The sequence below is a fragment of the Hyaena hyaena genome, unplaced genomic scaffold (assembly GCF_003009895.1).
Source record: "Hyaena hyaena isolate Hyena2069 unplaced genomic scaffold, ASM300989v1 scaffold_178, whole genome shotgun sequence".
NCBI lineage: Eukaryota > Metazoa > Chordata > Mammalia > Carnivora > Hyaenidae > Hyaena > Hyaena hyaena.
In genome coordinates, this window is record NW_024080807.1 from 282,647 (window position 1) to 304,604 (window position 21,958).

General features: G+C 37.5%; 1 protein-coding gene across 1 annotated transcript in view; it reads left to right on the plus strand.

Annotated features, from left to right (window-relative positions):
* The window catches only part of MOXD1 (monooxygenase DBH like 1), an 89,415-nt gene extending 72,221 nt beyond the window's left edge, over positions 1-17,194 (plus strand). Inside the window, exons 8-12 of the mRNA XM_039240431.1 lie at positions 735-926; positions 2,300-2,359; positions 7,199-7,341; positions 16,106-16,274; positions 16,759-17,194. Of these exons, the coding sequence (XP_039096362.1) occupies positions 735-926; positions 2,300-2,359; positions 7,199-7,341; positions 16,106-16,274; positions 16,759-16,929 (735 nt within the window). The 3' untranslated portion in view covers positions 16,930-17,194. The remainder of the gene's footprint in view (positions 1-734; positions 927-2,299; positions 2,360-7,198; positions 7,342-16,105; positions 16,275-16,758) is intronic.
* The last annotated feature ends 4,764 nt before the right edge of the window (positions 17,195-21,958 follow it).

Genomic DNA, 21,958 nt, shown 5'->3' on the forward strand with positions numbered 1-21,958 from the left:
GTATTCATTTTCAATTTTTTCTCCTTTTCTCTGCTTTATAGTTTCCCTACTTAAAGCAAAGAGCAAGAATACCAGATATAAAAACACATATTGGATAAGAAAAAAACATTTAAAGTATTTAATAATGGCTACTTCCATTTATAGTTTTCTTCAGCAAATATATTTCAATCATACCCGATCACATTCTTTATGAATCGTAAAGAATTGTAGACAGATGGCAGACTGTTGAAGGGCAAAGGTGAAGCCTTTTGAGTTATTTAGACCATGATTCGGATTGCCATTACATCATTTACTAGCTGTAGGGCATGGGCAGTTCACATAATTCCACCCTTCCACTTGGTTTTCTTATCTTCAAAAGTGGGAATAATTTGTCCTTTTAAGAGTTTCCATATACAGATCACTAACATGCTGGAATCTTTTTGGCAGGAGCTTTGATTGACTCTTTACCTCCTGAAAGAAACAGAAAGAAAGATAACATTTAGGATGGGCCCTGTAGGTCCTCAGTAATATTCGTTCCCTTTCTTATCTGCCCCCAAGTGTCACTTCACAAAGCTAACCCTGCTAGGAGTAAGCCATGAAAAATCCAGGCTGAAAATGTTTGGCTGCTCAAGCATTCACTTAAGTTGCTTTAGATTTTCTTCTCGGGTGTCGCTCCAAGTCTCTCTTACTGTGAACTGTCTGAACACGTGCCTGTTTGGGCTAATTGTGTCTTCCTCTGCGTGCCCGGCCCGCAGGCTCTGGAAGCCGAGAAGCCGAGCGGAATCCACGTGTTTGCTGTTCTTCTTCACGCTCACCTGGCGGGCAGGGGCATCAGGCTCCGTCATTTTCGGAAAGGGGAGGAAATGAGATCACTGGCTTATGACGACGATTTCGACTTCAATTTTCAGGAGTTTCAGTACCTAAAGGAAGAACAAACCATCTTACCAGTATGAATGTTTTCTTCTCTTTCACTGAATATTAGAAGAGTTACGGCATCGGGGCGCCTGGGTGGCTCAGTCGGTTAAGCGTCCGACGTTCGCTTGGGTCATGATCTCACAGTTCGTGGGTTCGAGCCCCGCGTCGGGCTCTGTGCTGACTGCCAGCTCAGAGCCTGGAGCCTGTTTCAGAGTCTGTGACTCCCTCTNAAAAAAAAAAAAAAAAAAAAAAAGAAGAGTTAAGGCATCTGTCTACTGAGATTTAGCAAGGTTCCTAGCTGAAAAGTGAATTGCATCGTACTCACATTCTTCAAGCCACCCACCGTGGGTGTGGCTCAACCAGATGGAATGTGTTTGATCTGTTTTCCAAAAACGAAACTCATTTTTCTTACTATTCCCAGGGGCAATTCAAGTTGTTGTTTTAAAAAGAAAATAAAAACTTCGGTTCTGAGTACCAGACATTACTCTTTTCTTACCGAACTTTCCAGTAAACCTTTGGGTTGCAATTCTGGTAATGGAAAAAATCAGAGATTTTTTTTTTTTTTTTATACCATAGGATAGTTTGGGGAAGTTACATTTCAGTAAAAATGAATATAAGGACAATTCCTTCATTTGACAAAGTTTTCGGACAGAACTAATTATACTATACTCTGCAATAGAGCTTGCAACAATACTTGGGTTTATAATGGAAGGGTGGTGTGTGGCGATGTTGATCTTGGCACTTTTTGATTCATAGTCCAGGCTGAGCAAAGCTAGGGACCAACACCCAGAGCAAGCTGTCTTTGATCTGTGAATAGCCTTCTGTCCATTTACCTGAGTGGTGAGCCATAAAAAATTATTTGCCATGTGTGCTGAATTGTTCAAAAGGTTAGAAAACACTGGAGCAATAAATTAATATTATTTTGCTTCAGAATTCTGAAGCAAGGAAATAAAGACTTGACTAAAGACTTTTAAAGGAAATTATATAAATGAAGAGGTAACACAATAACTAGTATCTATGGAAACATAGAAACTAAGAACATTTAATCTAAGAACTGAATGTGTGTTATATCATTTAACCTCCTCACAACAGCTGTGCAAAATAATAGCTATTTTATATAATTAGTTTTTAAATTAATAAATTGTGCCCAGATAATTCTTTTCTCGCTTAAGGTCATGCAGCTAGAACATGGTGGAGTTTGGCCGGAGAGAGCCTTATTTGTGTTTGTTTGTTTGTTTGTTCATTATACTAGCATTCTTAGAATTAAGTAGATCAAAGGTTTCCCTGAATCAAATTACTTAATGAATCTACTCATATAGCAAATAAAACTATTGGTCTACAAATGTATTAGATAAATAAAGCAACCTAAAACTCCTATCTGAAAGCTTTTATTTTTATGTTTTAGGGAGATAATCTAATTACTGAGTGTCGTTACAACACAAAAGATAGAGCCCGGATGACTTGGGTAAGAAAATTTTTATTATTATTAAAATTCATTTGTGGAGAAAGAGAAATAAACTGTGATTTTAGAGGAGAAAATGTAAAAGCATCCTCATTCAGAGGCAAAATTCCTGAACCTCTTGAGCATGAAACATCATAATAGTGAAATTAGCACTTTATCGGGTTAACTAGTGATACTATAGCAATATTTGCAGTGTAATATATTCACTCTTTCATGAAAAGCTATCTTTAATCTTTTAGTTTTTCGTCACCAAAACTTATTAAAGGCCTATGATCACAAATGACCATCTGCTTGAGTTTGGACTTAGATGAATCAAGACTTAAAAAGGAAGAATGAATTGTATGACCCTAACTAAGGTCAGTCTTCTGACCAAACAGATTTACTGGGGAGTCCTGACAAACATTCATGCCTTACCCAATCTCTTCCAGAGAACGCTTTCCACCAGCTCATTTTATGAAGTTAGCATGCTCTTAACACTAAAATTTGATAATGACAATATGAAAGAGGTCAACAACATGCACTTGATGGAAATATCTTTGACAGAGTATTGACAAACCAAATTCTGCGTCATATAAAAATGAAATGTTAAGGCAAATTTGGGTCTAACTTAGCTAAGGAATGTAAAATTGGTTTAAAATAGAAAATATATTAATATCATTCTACATTAAGAGACTGAAGGAAAAAGACATGTGACCACGTCAATACGGGCAGAAAGAAAAACTTGATAAAATTTAAGTCAGTCATTAAAAAAAAAGAACATTTCACGAAGCAGGAATAGGGGAGAATTGCCTTAACCAGATAGAGCTTAACTATGAAAAATCTTTAGCAAATACTAATTAACTGAAATATTGGAAGTATTAGTTTAATATCAGGGAGATGACAGGTATTTATTATTACTATTTTTATTCAACATATTACAGAAAAGAGAAAAAAAAGAGATCCATAGATCAGAAAGGAAGAAACGAAGCAAAACACAGAATTCACAGACATTGTAATTCTCTACATCAAAAACCTCCTCAAAATTGATATCTAAAATTAACTGTAGTTTAGTATATAAGAAACTATCTCAAGAAGTTCTATAGAAGTAAAATCTAATATTAGATATATTTGGTCTCTGTGGAAAAAAGTATAAATCTTGATTGCAAAACACTATAGTACACCAAAAGAAATGAAGAGATACTATGTTCATGGATAGAAAAGCACAATAAAATAATCTTTTTATTCAAATTGGCCTAAAAATTTGATATAATACCAGTAAAAATTTCACAGAAATTTTATGACTTTAGATTTTTGTATCCTACCTAAGAAATCTTTGTCTAGTCATAGCTGCAAACATTTTTCTCCTTTTAAAAAATGTATTTCTAAAAATTTTAGTTTTAGCTTTTATATAGAACCAGTTGATTCTACAATCTACCTAGAAGAGCAAAGGTTAATAATAGGCAAGACACTACTAAAATGTAAAAGGTGGAGACAAACTCCTGGATACGAAGACTATTTTAAAGCTATGGTGATCGATAGTGTACTTGAGTCCAATTAGAACAGTAGAACATAATGGGAGTTTTGGAGACTGACCTATAACTGCCTATATGAAATATAGGTTTGAATATGGAATATGGTTTAGAATAGTCACGGTATTCATTTAAGTGGCAAAGGATGGACTTTCCATAAAAGAATATTAGCACAATTGGGTATACAGATGACAAAAATTAAAAAAAAGAAATTTCATAAATCAGCAATGTAAGACAAACATACCATAGAAAAGGAGCAATAGACAAAAACATTTCACAGAAATAAAAGCCCAGATAGGTAATAAACATCTGAAAGGATGCTCAATTTCAATTGAAATCAGTTATCATGCATATATAAACCAAAATGAGATATTTTATACCCATCAGTTTGGCAATATTTAAAGTTGCAATTACAGTGTGCTAAACTGGAACCCTTACACAGTGCTAAATGTAAACTTATAAAACCACTTTGGGGAAAAGCATGACATCATCTAGTAAAGCTGGATATTCATATACATTCTACCAAGTTCCATTCCTGTATAGATTTCATCTTAAGGTTCCTTTTGCAGGAGTGTTCCAGGAGAGAAATATGTAAATTATTCATAGTAACATGTAACAGTACAGGAACAAAAAGCTGGAACAGCCCATCTCTTGACAAAAGGAGAACACATAAATACACTAGAATATGTTCATATGATATATTTATAGTATATGTCTATAAAAATTAATGAACAAAAACCACATTATCAACATGGATATACCTGAAGAACAAAATGTTGATTGAAAAGGGCAAATTTGCAACGGATATGATAACATATCTAAAGTTGTAGAACATACAAAATTAAAATGTCATTCAGGGATGCATACATACGTCAATAAACTGAGTGTAAAGAGTCTGAAAAACAATAGAATGATAAATCAAATAGTAAGATAATCATTGTCTTCAGTTAGGGTGGGGAAGAGAGGATTAAAAATGAGCAGAGTGCAGCCAGCCCACTGATGTTGACTTTATTTATCTTGTGCCTTGTATATGATTTTCTTTGCAGGGAATATTTTACTACAGACATAATAAATTGTTATTTTAGTGTGTATTTTGGTGGTCTGCCTGGATACTCTCCCTCTTCAGGTCCAGTACAGCTAAACTACAGCCACTAAAAATATGACTCACCGGGCACTACCCTTGGTGTCAGGGAATACCTCACTTGAAGTTATTCCCCCTGCATTGGGGCAGCCAGCAGCCGATGACTGGTTGATGGGAAGATGCAGTTGCCCAGCTCCCTTCTAATAATGTGGTACCTCTATGAATAGCCATCCCAGCTGAAGGATAAGTTAAATATGATATTTACTGAGGCATCACTTGCAACCTCATTTGCAGATCAGCTTCTTCCTTTCCCCAATCCTGCTTTGCTCATCAAGTGCAACCCATTGCATTTTGCAATTTATAAAATCATTGCGTATTAGCCATTGCATTAATAACTATGAACGATACTACCAAGTCTTTCTTTTGCCTTCATTTTTTAAAAATGTATTATTTATTTTTGAGAGAGAGAAAGAGACAGCGTGAGCAGGGAAGGGTCAGAGAGAGAGGGAGACACAGAATCCAAAGACAGGCTCCAGGCTCCAAGCTAGCTGTCAGCACAGAGCTCGACATGGGGCTCGAACCCATGAACCATGAGATCATGACCTGAGCCGAAGTCGGATGCTTAACCAACTAAGCCACCCAGATGCTCCTTGTCTTCATTTTTGAATAATAGATGATTTACTAGATACAGAGTTCTTAGTTAGTTTATTTTTCCCTGAAGCACTTGAATATGTAACCCCAATATGTTTTTTGTCTGTCTGTTTTTGAGAGCAAGTGAGAGAGAACACTAGCAGGGGAAGGACAGAGAGAGAGAATCTGAAGCAGGCTCCATGCCCAGTGAGGAGTCCTGTGCGGGGCTTGATCTCATGACTGTGAGATCATGGCCTGAGCCAAAATCAAGAGTAGGATTCTTAATCAACTGAGCAACCCAGGAGCTCCTATAATCCCAGTATCTTTTTGTTACTTCCATCACTTATGACGAAATGTCAGCTGTCATTTTTATTATTGTTCATCTGTATGCTGTGTGTCATTTTTCTCTTGCTGCTTTCAAAATGTTCTCTTTGTCTTTGGCTTTCAGCTATATGGCTGATATGTCTAGGTATTGGCTCTCTTCATATTTATCTTTGGCATTTTTTGACCTTCTTGGGTCTGTAAGTTCATGTTTTCACTAAGTTTGGGAAGATTCAGCCATTATTTTTTCAAATATTTTTTCTATCTTTTTTTTCTCTTCCTTCTCATTGTGGAATTCTAATTACATGTACGTTGGAACATTTAATATTGTATTTTGAGATATTTTCTGGGATATTTTCATTTTCTATAGTTTTTTTCTTTTCTTTCTTTCTCTGTCCTTTGGATTGGAAATTTTCTATTGGTCTATCTTCAAGGTCACTGATTCTTTCTTTTGCCATAAATTAAACCTATCCTGTGACTTTTTTTTCAAAGATGATAACTTTTAACTCTAGAAGTTTTATTTTGTTCTTTTTTATGTTTTCCTTTCTCTGGTGTCATTCTCTATTTGTTTACTCATTTTAGTGTATTTGGCTTTAAACATCTTATTTTTTTAACTCTTTGAACATATTTATATCTGTTTTTAAGTTTTTACTAAATCCAGCATCTGTATCTTCTCACAGTCCGTTTCTGCTCCTAACTTTTTTTCTGAGCACAGTTCCCAGTTTCCTGTTTTGTTTTATATTTAAAAACTTTTGGTTGAAAATTCAATAGCGTGGATAATATATTGTAGCAGTTCTAGATTCTGTTCTAGATTCTGTTCTTCTAAGGACTTTTGACCTTTTTAATTTCAGTAGATAATTTACTACCTGGATGAAAATGTGAAATCTGTCTTCCCTGTGGTATGCATCTGCTGATGTCTATGCACATGAAAACAAGATTATAGAAAATTCAGTGCAATTAGGTAAAGATTCCATCAAACTGACTGATTGGTACCCTGTTAACCAAACCTTCCCATAATCCTCCCTGTGGTGAGAAGTTCACATGATATGAACAGAACTTGAAAGAGATTATTAGGTTGTTGAAGAAAGGCAACTTTTAAAGAGATGGAAATATTTCTATTACTTTTTCAATGTATCTCTACCTTTTTTAAGAACAAAATTGTCAACGAGATTATTATTTTTCAGCTTTAAGATTTTATTACATTTCAATATTGGATGGAATTGTATGACATTGGTGGCTTGTGTACTGTGTCAGATTTGGTAGAACATAATACTTTTCTAAATAAAACATCTCCATTTTCAGGGAGGACTAAGCACCAGGAATGAAATGTGTCTTTCATACCTTCTTTATTACCCAAGAATTAATCTTACTCGATGTGCAAGTATTCCCGACATTATGGAACAACTTCAGTTCATTGGCGTTAAGGAGATCTATAGGCCAGTCACGTAAGTAGTGAATGGATTCCATAGTGGGGTAGTATACTTCGGAGAAAGATGGGCTTTGTTTCATGGTTATTGGATTTATCACCATGTTATAGAATTTTTTTTAAGTCTTATTCTATTTAATTGGTTTTAGTGATGAGAGTGACAATGGGAGCTTCTTCCTTGGTATGTCCAGGTCCCCAAGACTCCTGCTGGGTTCAGTGATTTTCTTTTTTTCTTTTTTCTTTTTTTAATTTATTTCTAGGAGAGAGAGAGAGAGAGAGAGAGAGAGAGAGAGAGAGAGACAGCGTGAGCAGGGGAGGGTCAGAGAGAAAGAGAAACAAAAACTGAAACAGGCTCCAGGCTCTGAGCTGGCAGTCAGCACAGAGCCCGACGCGGGGCTCGAACCCACGAACCTTGAGATCATGACCTAAGTGAAAGTAGGACGCTTAACCGACTAAGCCACCCAGGCGCCCCAGGTTCAGTGATTTTCTAAAAGGACCAAAAGGATTCAGCCTATTATTGTGTTCATGGCTGATATTCATTACAGAGAAAGAATTCAATGCAAAATTAACAAAAGGAAAAGGGATATGGATCAAATCCAGAGGAAGCCCAGTACGAGTGTCCAGGGGGCCTCCCCAGTGGAGTCACACAGAATGTACTTAATAGCACTAGCATCAAAGTATGACAAAATGCATGAAGTGTCATCAACCAGAGACACTCATAGAGACTCAATACCCAGAGGTTTTATGAAGGGCTGGTTACATAGGTGTCCTCTGCCTGGTAAGTATCAAAATCTAGAGTCTTAGAAGAAAAGCAGATGGTCAACATAAATTGCATTATGTGTACAAATAATCTAGGCACAATGAGTCACTCTTCATTTGGAGAAAGTTTTATATCAGTATAGGAAATTGTTTACTAATTAAGTTCCCTGACATCAGCCAAAGGGCAGCCTTCCAAATGGGCATTTCTAAGGATAGAAGTCTCAGGCTGGCTATGTTCACTCTGTCTGCACAATTGCACATCATAGAAACTACTTAAGGTAAATAATAGGCAAGATACATATTATGCCTGCCCTCTTCGGATTATATTCCACAGTGGTAGAGAGGCAATAAGCAATATAAATATAAAATTTTAGTTATGAAAATAATTGAGACAGTGAAGAAAGTATGTAGCTGTTGTTGTTAGGGTAGTAAAAGCCTCTCTGGAAGGTGTCTCAGTCTGTCCAGGCTGTTATCACATAAATACCATAGGCGGAGTAGCTTATAAATAATAGAAATTTATTGCTCACTGTTCTGGAAGGTGGGAAGTCCAAGATCAAGTAACCAGCATATTCAGTGTCTGGTGAAGACTTACTTCCTTGTAGATGGCCATCTTCTCCCTGTAACCTCAAATAGCAGAGGGTGCAAGGGAGCTTTCTCAAGCTGCTTTTAGAAGGACACTAATCCCATGAGTGTTTCGCCCTCATGAGCTAATAACCTCGCTAAAACCCCACCTCCTAATACCATCCACCTTGCATGTTAAGATTTCAGCATATGAATTTTGGGGAGGGGACATAAACATTCAATCCACAGCAGGAGAATATGTTTGAGCAGAGACCTAAGTGATTTGTCTAAGAGGCAGCTATGGAAAGATCTAAAGTATACTCTTTGCAGAGAGAAGAGCCACTGTAATGACCTTATGGTGGGTATGAAGGTAGCATGTTCAAAGAACAGCCAGAAGGTGAGTTTGGCTGGAAGAGAGTGAAATATGGTAGAGAGTAAGTGAGGAGGTTGTCTTCAAGTGGGACTTTGCTGTTGACATAAAGATCATGTAGGACTTTATAGGTGACATAAATACTTTGGGTTTTAAGTGCAAAGAAAACCCATTGTAGGATATAAACAACATTGATTTGGCTACCGAATTGGGAAAGGACTCTAGGAGGACCAGATTGGAAATAATAATACCGACCAGGAGACTATTGTGATTTCCCAGTTGAGAGGTGAATGTGTCTAGGACCAAGGTGGTGGCAGTAGAGCTGGTGAGAAATGGTTGCAAGCAGGTTACTTTCTCAAGATAGTACACACTGGACTTGTCGGTGGATGGCATTGCAGGGAGATGATGAGGGAAAAAGAAGAGGAAGGGGTAAATAAGGATGTGTGAATACTGTAGGGAAACATATTTGAAGCAGAAATCAAAAGTTCTGCTTTGAATATAGTAGGGCTGATGTAGGAAAAATGATTTTATTCGTTCTGAGTAATAGCACAAAGAATTAGAGTGGTTGGTAGAAGTTTTGGAGCATGGACTTTGTTTTAATATAAGGAAGAATTGTCTAATGACTAGGACTTTTCAACATAAAAGAGATTGATGAAATTGGACAAAAGATACGCATAAATTTTTGAGGGAGTATGTTTAAGGACTAAAAAACACTCAATGAGACTGCAGCAAATGCACTCACTGAAGTAGAATATAATTATGGTCTACCTTTCTGTTCCAAAATATTATAGAGATTGTAAATTATAAACTAAGAGCACTCTTCTTTTGAATTATACTTACTATTGACGAATATGTTCTAGTGAGTTCCTATCCAGAAAACCCAATGACCGCCAGAAGTCTATATCTGTCATTATAAAGCACTAGAGGATAATCTTGTTTAAAATATCAATATTGTTCCTTACAAATGCTTAGTAGCCTTTTTTCCCTTTAGAATATTATGGGGGTTTTTTTTGTTTGTTTGTTTGTTTTTTTTTTTTTTTTTACATATTGGCTAGAAACGTCTCCTATTCAAGGATTAATCTGAGAGAACGTTGAAAACACATGGACATTCAAAGCTGTTTGTTTTATAAGGCAAGGAGATTCAAAGTGTATTGTACAGCCTCATCATTTCCTTTTGTGTTCAACTTGTGTAAATCCTCTGAAAATGCTCCACTTCCATGTTACAGAGACCTCTGAGTCCACCCCTGTGGTCTATCCCAGGAAATGTTGAAGTTGGGTTTTTCATTACTTAAAAAGACACGGAGAATCCCATCAGAGAACAAGACCAGTTTTGAGATGTCATTGCCCACATGGAACCATTTAACTACATGGTTAAATTTACATATTCAAAAATATGAGTGAAAAGAAGCCTCTGTTATAAAATTAATGTGTAGGCTTTAAATCAGACTTTGAAGCTAGCTCATCATACTGACATAATGTTACTGAAAGCCAAACCAACAAGGTGCTGGCTAAAAGATCAGAAAGAGAAATAGTTTGGGTGATTTTTTTTTCTATTTTATTTAAAAGAATATTGGAAATTTGGTTTCAGGGTACAGTACTAAAGAGGAATATCCTATAAAATGTAGCCTCAAATCACATATTCTTTGCTTTGAATATAATGATCAGTTAGGTGCTTTGTCTTATTTTAAACATTCTGTAACAATCCTAGGATTAGAGGAGGAACTGATAGAAACACAGAGACCACTATATCCTGTCTCGGGATTTGTCTGTTCTAGGGGATGCAGTGTTTCTCTACCTCCTACAGATCTGGCAAGGCTTAAGGAAAAACAAAACACTCATAAAGATCAGATAACAGAATAGATCATGAGTTTAGATAAATTCTGTATTCTCTGCTGCACCACGCATCAACACTTCGTAGTTCCAGTGAGGCTGATGTGATGGAAAATTTGATATAATTTATTCTACTTCTAAAAAAGAGTCAAGGGTCGTGTTCGTATTTTTCTTTGTAAGAAAAATCACTTTGTGTTTATATTGTGTAAAAATTGCACATGCTTATTATAGGGGTTTTAAGACTGAAGAAGAAAAGGTTTTAAAAAGAAGACACAATCATCTCAAATTCTGTTAGAAGTAAACAATACTGGGGCACCTGGGTGGCTCAGTTCGTTGAGTGTCTGACTCTTGATTTCTGCTCAGGTCATGAACTCAAGGTTTGTGAGATTGAGTCCTGAGTCAGGCTCAGTGCTAACACGGAGCCTGTTTGGAATTATCTCTCTCCCTCTCTCTTTCTGTCCCTCCTTGACTTGCTCGAATGCACGTGCTCTCTCTCTCTCTCAAGATAAGTAAATAAAATAAAAAAGAAATAAACAATACTAACATTAATTGAAGGTTATTACAGATGTCTTTCTATGGAGGTGTTGCTATGAAGATGAATAAATTACTGTTATAAAGGTTGTAATTTGTGCACTGTTTCAAATAAAAACATTAAATCATAATTTTGTTTAATTTGTATAAAAACACTGAACTAAGACGGAACGGTTGAGTCACTGCATTGTATACTAAATTTATGTTTATCTCCTAAGACTCTCAAAATATTCTCCAAAATGATATACCTTTGGGGCTCCTGAGTGGCTTAGTCGGTTAAGCGTCCGACTTTCACTTAGGTCATGATCTCGCAGTTCGTGGGTTCGAGCCCCGCGTTGGGCTCTGTGTTGACTGCCAGCTCAGAGTCTGGAGCCTGTTTCAGAGTCTGTGATTCTCTCTCTCTCTGACCCTCCCCTGCTCACACTGTCTCTCTCTCTCTCCTAGAAATAAATAAAACATTAAAAAAAATTTTTAAAAAAATGATGTACCTTTTTACATTCTCACCAGTAATGTATAGTAGCTACTATTGCTTAACATTATTCCCAGTGTTTTGTATTTACAATATTTTAGATTTTATTTATTTTAATGTGTATGTAGTGGTGCCTTATTGTGGTTTTATTTTCCATTTCTCTTGAGACTAACAGTGTTGAGCCACTTTTCATGCGTTTATTGCTCATTTATATATGTTTCTTTTTAATTGTTCAAATGTTTGTTCTTTGTTTCATTGGGTTACTTGTTTTCCTTTTTTAAGTTTTTTTGAGTTTATTTATTTATTTTGAGAAAGCACATATACACACAAATACAAGTGAAGAGAGGGGTGTATATATAGAGAGAGACAGAGAGAGATTCCCAAGCACAATCTGTGCTGTCAGTGCGGAGCCTGATGGCAGAGCTCGAACTCAAGAACCATGAGATCATGAGCAGAGCCGAAGTCAAGAGTCGGACGCTTAACCGACTGAGCCACCCAGGTGCCTCAGGTTACTGTTTTCTTATTTCTGAGCTGTTAGAGTTCCTAATATAGTTAGGAATATAGTTCCTTATATATATGTATATATATTTAATGTTTATTTATTTATGTATTTATTATTTTGTGAGAGAGAGCACGCGCAAGCAGGAGAGGGGCAGAGAAAGAGGGAGACGGAGAATCTGAAGCTGGCTCTGTACTGACAGCAGAGAACCCCATTTGTGGTGTGGCTTGAACTCATGAATTGTGAGATCATGACCTGAGCCAAAGTTGGACCCTTAACCAACTGAGCCTCCCAGGCACCTGAATTCTTTATAATGTTTAAAGAATTCTTTATACTTAAGATACAAGCTTTTTGTCAGATACATTTTACAAATAATTTCTCCTAGTCTGTGGAGATTTTCATTTTCATTTTTTAATTGTATTTTTTAAAGACCTTTTAATCATATTTTTGGGGTTTATTTTGTGCTTTTGATTATTCTGTGTAGGAAATTTTTGCCTACCCAAGGTTGTAAAGATTTTTTCTTGGTTTTTTTCCCCCTAAAATGTTTACAGTTTTCAGCTTTTACATTTAGGTTGATGATCCATTTTGAGTAAATTATTGTATGTTATGAGGTAAATACTTAGGTTCATTCTTTTTCATATGAATATCAAGTTACTCAAGAACCATTTGATGAAAAAACCCCACCTTTTTCCTCTTGAATTACCCTGGAATGTTTGTTGAAAATCATTAGATCATATATTGACTATTTCTGGACTCTAAATTCTGTTTCACTGATGTTCAAGTTTAGCCTTTCTCTCATATCACTCTGTTATCATAGTTTTATGAGAAGTATTGAAATAAGAGCATGTAAGTTCCAAAATGTCATTTTTTTCTTTTCCCAGAATTATTTAGGGTAGTCTATGTTCATTTGATTTATATATATACTTTTAAAATCAACTTGTCAATTAAATTTATGAAGGAAAACTTCTCACCCATAATAAATCATCACGTTAATATAATTTGTTTTTATCAACTACAGTGAAACATAAATAATACCCTCTTATTTATATATGCATCTGGGTAGACATTTACACCCTGCTCAGATGTGCAGAAATATAACTGTTTGAATTTCTAGACCATTCCCAATGTCCGTGACCAACTCCCAGTCCCAGTAAGAGCAGAACTTGCTACTTCAGTGTTACCTGTTTCTGGTTTGAAGCTAAATTTTTTAGGGGCACCTGGGGGGCTCAGCCGGTTAAGCGTCCGACTTCAGCTCAGGCCATGATCTCGCAGCTCATGAGTTTGAGCCCCACGTTGGGCCCTATGCTGACAGGTTGGAGCCTGGATCCTGGTTTGTCTGTGTCTCCCTCTTTCTCTGCCCTTCTCCCACTCATGCTCTGAGTCTCTCTCTCACAAATAAATAAACATTAAAAAATGTTTAAGTAAAGCTAAGTCTTTTAACAAAAAATACTCAGGGTAAATATTTACTTTTTCAAGATTTTTCCTCTTTCTGTCTCTTCCTTCTCTTCTCTCCAGGGATAATCAGGAGGTGTACGGTGTAGGGTAGACTGGAGAGGGGAGGAGGTTTGCTGAAGTGATGTCCTTATAGAATAGAGGCCAGAACAAAGTCAGCAGAAATGGAGAGGAGATAATAAGTATCAGTCAAGCTGCCACCTCAGAGAGGCTCACAACCATGTCCGGAGGTCACCAGCCTCAGTGATGCTTGTCTCAGTGAAAACTGTTAGGTTTGCCCTTTTCTACATCTTTTTTCTTATATTGACAGTAAATTAGGAAGTTTGCTTACAACATTTCTGTTACTTTATGCTGTGATATCTAAAAAAAATACTATTTTCCTGATTTATTCTAGCAGCAAAGCTTTTTAAACATTTCATCTGCGTACAATACACTATTCACTCTTCCCAGCAAGGCAGCCAACAGCGCTGTGGATTCAGGACACTTTAGCGCCTTAGTACAGATTCTAGTGCCACCTTGAGGTGTTTTAGGGAATTACATCCCAATGATTTCCTTTTCAGCATTTCTCACCAGTTATGAAATTGATTTTCTTTTTTTCAAGAAAGACATCTTTTTTTTTGAAAAGCAAATTTTATTTTTAATATTTGATTAGAACGTTGTTTTAGTGTTTATTTCTGAGAGAGACAGAATGCGAGCGGGGGAGGAACACAGAGAGAGGGAGACAGAATTACCCAATGTTTTACTCATTGTTTCGCTCATTAGAGTAAGGGGGAAATAATTTTATTTTAGACATTAAAATTTATTTTTATTTTAAAAGTCAATGAAAGATGTTTAATTTAATTAAAAAGATAATATGCAATGTGACTGAGTAGCTTGTGTGTATTAGAGAGTAATTAAAGGCATAAATAAATGAAGAAGTTGTGAAGATCTAATATTAAAAGTATATATTCCTCAACTGGAAGTTAATTAGTTGGTAATTACCGAAATCCCTGAAATATCTTCTTAAGATGTTATGGGAGCAAATACCAGCTCGTTACCCATGATAATATCCGGGAAGATCCATGGATTTATCATGTAAATCCGGTAGTGTTCCAACACTTCCTTACACTTTTCCTTTTTCCAGGAATCAATAATATAAAACTTACATTTAGGGGCGCCTGGGTGGCTTGGTCGGTTAAGCGTCCGACTTTCCCTTAGGTCATGATCTCGCGGTTCGTGGGTTCGAGCCCCGCATCGGGCTCTGTGCTGACTGCCAGCTCAGAGCCTGGAGCCTGTTTCAGAGTCTGTGGCTCCCTCTCTCTCTGACCCTCCCCTGCTCACGCTGTCTCTCTCTCTCTCTCTCTCTCTCCCCCCCTCCTAGAAATAAATTAAAAAAGTAAAAATAAAAAAAATAACTTACATTTAATGAAAGACATCAATTGAAGAGTATCTTTTCAAGAAGATTGTCTCATTCTGAGATCTCTTCTTTCCTTTAGCATGTGTCTTTGAGAGCAGCAAGCAGAAGCAAGAGTCTGTCTTCTACGGAGTATTTTTTGGCTCAGTAGAACTTTTAGAACACTGACTGGTTCAGTCTCGGAATTTTTAAATTGATTATCTCTTAGGCAAGCCAAAACAGGACAGCCAGCAGGGGTCAGGCTATTCAACTGTATGGAATTGAATGTCTATCTCTTACTTTTTATTTTTTTTTTATTTTTTTATTTTTTATTTTTTTAAATGTTTTATTTATTTCTAGGAGAGAGAGAGAGAGACAGCATGAGCAGGGGAGGGTCAGAGAGAGAGGGAGTCACAGACTGAAACAGGCTCCAGGCTCTGAGCTGGCAGTCAGCACAGAGCCCGATGCAGGGCTCGAACCCATGAACCGTGAGATCATGACCTAAGCGAAAGTCGGACACTTAACCAACTAAGCCACCCAGGCACCCCATCTTACTCTTTAAAAACCTACAGATTTCTTCATTTTGCCATTAGCGTTACATTCTGCAGAACAGAATGCATACCAAGTTACGCTGTTCACTAGAGCCAAAACAAATAAGCAAGGAGTTTTGAGGCTGGGGAAGCTTTCTGAGTCAAAATTATTTGTCTAGAGTAGTACCCATCTGCTACTACAATAAGGAATTTCATTCTTTCCAAAAGAATCCTTACTTGGTATGTATTTCTTATGGCAATTGCTGCTGAGTTTATCAACCCTTTCCATTAAGTTTTCTATGTGTGTAAAACTGGACCAAAATGAGGTCTATTTTAGAATGTTGAAAGGTGATGGAAACATGTCATGCTTTTGTTCTAAATATGACCAATTGTGGTTATTTTAAATTCAGGACCTGGCCTTTCATTATCAAAAGCCCCAAGCAGTATAAAAACCTCTCTTTCATGGACGCAATGAATAAATTTAAATGGGCTAAAAAGGAAGGTCTCTCCTTCAACAAGCTTGTCCTTAGCTTGCCCGTGAACGTGAGATGCTCCAAGACAGACAACGCGGAGTGGTCGGTAAGCCCTACTTTGTTTTCATCTTCGGAGAAACCCGATGTCACATTTTACCTAATGCCCTACAGGTAAAGTCTAAGGAACAGACAACTATCCATGAATCCAACATATCGGTTGTCTTTCGATATGTCTGATAGTTTATTTGTTCAATAACTGCTTGGGTTGACCCTAAAACTCCTGATTCCACTTCCTTTGAAGAGGGAGACTGGCTCTTAAACCAAGGTTAGAATAAAGTGGGGACAGGCTGGGATGAGAGCTTCAAAAGGCAACAGAGCCTGGTTTGTATCTCTTACTCCCAAAGGCGCATCTGGCTTTCTTCTCCACTTCCCTCAGAATCCCTAAGGCTCCAACTCCCTTGAACTTTGACTCCCTAAGCAGCCACCCTATGCCACCCACCCCTTTTACCCTGCAAAAGTGGGGGGCTGAGGAAGCCTGGCCGCAGACCTGCTCTTCAATCACTGGCGTTGTTTACTTTTTTCATTTTCAGATTCAAGGGATGACAGCATTACCTCCACATGTGGAAAGACCATATAAAGCAGAGCCCTTGGTGTGTGGGGCCTCTTCTTCATCTTCTCCGCACAGAAATCACCCTCTTGAGCTGCTCATATGTTTCACGGTACTCGGCAGCATGACGCGCAGCACACACTTGTGGTCATAATTCTGTGCTGGGGGACGATGTTTTCTGTGATCCGAACGTGTCAGGTTAAAGACACTTTGGATATGAAGAGTGGAGCATGAGGAGGGTGGAGACCCTCTTGTCACACATGTACTTCCCTACATCCATCCTTCCCTATATACCGGAGCGATGCCGATTGGGTTCTCTTTTTTTTGCATAGATATGTCTGATAAAATATATCTATTGCCAATAAGGCAAAACTGGACTGACTTGACACAAGCCTTTTAAAAATTTGGAGAAAGTCAAGTGGAAGTGAAAGAGTGTTTGATTTCCTTCCATATTTCATTTTATGTAAACACTCATTATCACTATTTCACGTTTTAATTGGTCATTTGACTTCTATATTCCTTTCTGAAAACACTGTCATCTGAACCATATAAAGAAAGCACTCTCTGTTCTGTGTTTCCTCCTGTTTATTGTTCTTTGGGTGGGACTTCCCACGTGCAACAATGGTTCTTTGTGTCTTTCATTGTCATCCAGCTCTGTCCTTTTCTGTGAAAAACTGACGAGCCCCTTACCTCAGTGCTTTTTGAAGATGTCCATTCTAGTTTCTTGGTTTATTTGAGTCTGTTGGTATCCCCAAATGACCCCAAACCCATCTCAAAGTATTTTCTTTATCCTTCCCTGCTCTGCCCTGGCCAGGTGAGTTTTTCCTGAGCTCTGCCACTCTCTAAAAAGAAAGAAGCTATGAGAAACACTGAAATGGTCTACAGTGGACTGTTGATTGAGGAGAAAATGTAGCTGGCTGGACACCCCATGCTGTGAGGGGTCCTTTATGAGGTTTCAGGTCAAAGGTGGATGGTATGAGCCAACCTAGGAGGGTGTGAGGTCCCTGCAGTGCCTCACTGACCATGTTGGGTGTCACACGTGCTGCACTCTGGCTCAGTTTGAGTCACAGTTGCTATTGTCGATTTATTTTTGATATTAGTTAATGAACTAACTTTCCTGAGTAAAATTGTCACCAGTGGAAGATCTTGTCACTTTTTAGGTTCCTTTGTATCGTTCAGCCAAATCTTGTTGTGTGTCTTTTCCTCATTTCTTAAGCAAAGTCTGTTTGGATCGTATTAATAAACTAAATAAAATTAAATTTTAATGTGGTATCACATACGTTCTTTGGGAGAAGCAAGAGATTCAGTACTGATGTTTCCAGTCAAATGGATTGAAAATGTTGCATTTTTGTATTCCATTTTTTTAAGCCCTTTCTCTCCTGCAAATGATGCCATTTTTTGAATAAATATTGTATTTTGGAGTGTTTCCATTTTAGTTCTCAGAATTTATCCATTTATTGAAATATTTGTAATATTTATGAGGCGTATTTCATAGTTTACTTGTTTTTATTTCAGAAGCGCTATACCGAATTCTATGGTTTTCCATACAAGTATTTGTATAAGGAACACAATTACCCCTAACACTCCCTATTTGATATTTTGTGTTTATTTTACTGCAGAATGTCTGAATTTGGGATGTCAAAGTAAAGTGATTTCCTGTGGAACTTCTGTAACAATATATTTGTTTTCACTGTTCTGAGTCAGGAAGGTGAATCTACAGGCCAGAAAGGGATACACAGATCTTGGCAGCTCGTGTTGGTGGAGCCGGGGAATCAACTTCTTCAGCTGATGTGGCAAACAATGAAGCTGGCATTCTTCTTCTCTTAGGAATTCTCATGAATATGTATAAGTTTGAGGCACTGACTCTTTATTTGGAGTTAGGATAGGCTATCTGTTGAAAATTTGGTAGGATTCTGCTTACATTCTAAATTAGTTTGTTCTGACAATGAGCAGACCTTCCTGAACAGCCCAAGCTTCTTGCTGCTGCCCTTGGGCAAGTTGCATTCCCTGTTTCCTAGGCCTGCAAGAAGGAGGGCCTGAGACCCAAGGAGGACAGAGTGTCCACATATGATTTTCCTGGTTTGATCCTTAATACAGGAAGGGTGGGACAAACGTGATAAAACCAACACTCATCAAAGCCATGTGAGGTTGAGGGTATTTTGGGTGATCATTTTTTTCTGAAGGAGTCTAAGGCAGGGCAGGATCAAGAGAGTCCTAGTGGTAATAAAAGAGATGCAATGCACAGAGGCAGACCTATTAAGAGCTTTGAACTTCATCTTAATGGCTGTGGAGGCCAATGATGAATAGCAAACAGGAGGACCCAGGGAAGCCCCGTAAGTGCACTGTACATTATGACACTGTACGATTTCCTCACTGAAAGTTGTTGGATACGTAGACCATCTGTTTTTCAGTGCGATGAACTTTGCTGTGATTATAAGTGTTTCCTTCCAATAAATTACTATGAATAAAATTACAGAATTAATAATTGTTTTTTTCAAGAATTTTAAATTAATAACTGCACTTTGAATTTAGATGAATATTGCCAGATGTCTTCAGCTTGTTGTTTAAGTTTTTTTTTTCAAATGCTTCAGAATTCTATCATTTCTCTATAATCTACTATCTATCTATCTATCCATCCATCCATCCATAATCTATCCTCTATCTATCTATCTATCTATCTATCTATCTATCTATCTATCATCTATCACCTATCATCTATCTATAGTAAGAGAATGATGACTCAAATATGGTAAAATGATAACAATAGAAGACTTTGGGTGAAGGGTTTTTAAAAAATCTCTTCTTTTGAAGTTTGAAATTATTTCAGAATAAAAAGTTACAAATGTGAATGAAGTAATGAAGGCTCCACCTATACAGTACAGGGACCCAGCTGGTCTTCCTCTGCTAGGCAGTAGTCCACAATTTTGGAGCAGCAAAAAGAGAAGTTGGGTTGTGATTATTCCTCACATGCCTCTGGGGGATTATTCCTCGGTTTGCCAGTTCTGACTGATGATGGGAATATGCCCATTTGGAGGTCCAGAACAAAGGGCTTGAAAAATCCAGGGAGTGAGGAAGGATCCCAAAAACAAAAGACCAAGAGGTCTTGGAGTTTGGAGTCATTCAAAAATAGTTATAATTTATTTGTGTTTCCCCCTTAATTATAAAACTAATGTGTAGTAATGCCTATTCACTGAAGGAAATCTAAAAAATGGTAAGTTTGAAAAAGTACATAGCAAAATCTGTTAATCCCATTACCTAGAGAATTAACCTTTTGGTGGTTATGCTTCTAGTATATGCCCATAATTGTGAATCCGTATGTTGATATCAGCTAGCACTAGCTAATGCAACAAATACCAAAATATGAGTGGTTTAACACAATAAAGTTTGTTTCATGTTTATTTAATAGTTCAATGCGTGTGACTCGTTTGGTAACTGACTCTGCTTGTTAAGATGATTCAGGTACCCGAGATCCGGTGACTCCATTATCCCCAAATCCTAGGACTCCTGTGTATTCACCTTGCTAATGGAGAGACACCTGATCTAAAAGTGACATAAATCACTTCCAGACTCACTCTGTCGATTGAAATTAGTCACATGCCTCCCTAGGCTGCAAAAGGGGCCGGGTGTGTAATGTTTAATTATAAGCTGCCTCCCAGTGACAACACTATAGAAGAGAAGCTATCCCTGCTGCATTATATATTTTTAGCAAAATTGACTTTCATCTAGTTCAGTGGTTCCAAGATTTCTGAGTTGGAAGCAGTTAGACCAATATAGGGGTGCCAGCTGTACATTTTGTCAAATGAAACACTAATCAGAATAACTGCTGTTTCACAAATTTCATTGAAAGCCTCCTCGGATCCAGGCTCTACACTAGAGTGTTGGCCTTAGAACTGTGAACAAAGACAGATATTGTCTCCACCGTGATGGAGATGATCGTCCTGTGATGTCCCATGATGAGGCTCATAGCTGACCGAGTCAGCTAAAATCTCCCATCTCCAACATTTCATTTTACAAAGTGGAGGGATTCAGAATAAATGCCCATCCTTCAACTCGAATAAAATGAGCTTTGTGAAAAGCTTATTCATCATCAAGGACCATCATTTTTCCATAGACTTGGACCATGAATCTAGTTTATATCTTAGTTTGATCATCTTAGCCCTTCAAAATCTTGACTGACAGTTGTAGCCATCCAAGTCCAGCAAGGTCAAACTGGTACTTCATGTGCAGGAAACAGATAACTGAATAGACAGATGGCAGCATCCCTTACTCCCCTGGCCAGAGCTGTCTTCCATGGAAAATATAAAAAGTCATGGAAAATTATTTCAGAGTTAAACAGGCTCACAGCAGAACTTCTCAGAGTCTTTATAAATATACAAGGGGCACCCGGGTGGCTCAGTCAGTTGAACGTGCGACTTCGGCTCAGGTCATGATCTCGTGGTTCATGAGTTCGAGCCCTGCATCAGGCTCTGTGCTGACAACTCAGAGCCTGGAGCCTGCTTCAGATTCTGTGTCTCCCTGTCTCTCTGCCCCTCCCCAGCTTGCGCTCTGTATCTGTCTCTCTCTCAAAAACAAACATTAAAAAAATATATATATATAAATATACATTTGAAAGTCCAAGAGAAGCTATGTACTATGAAACATCTCCCAGTGTGCCATGCTGTGGTGAAGCAGCATTCGCCAAGAAACATGCCTGAGGGCACACTACCTTCCTGGAAGAACATGCCCAGGTTTCTGTAACGAGTTTTTAGAAGATTCCAAGCTACTCATGGGCAACTACGAAACATATCCCAACAGACATAGGCCTTTCACTTGTGCTCAACTGGTCTGTTCCTTATTTCCTGTTCTTATTTTGCCAACATGCAAACACTACATTTTTATTAATCTAGAGGTGGTATATATAGAGATAATTTTAAAAAGGAAATAGTAAAGAGAAATATACTAAAATGAATTGCACGAAATGAATAAGGTATTTGAGAAAAGTTGACAAATAAGGTTTTATGTCTTTGGAAAGTTTATGACCTATGGACATAGACTAATGGGGTGCAACAGATGGAATGCCAAAAAAAATTGGAAATAGCGGGGAATAATCTACAAATGTGGGATGCAAGCCTGAGTTGAACCAGTTTCCTCCTTAATATTTTTAAATAACCCCATTAAATATTCACAAGCAAAATAATGCCATA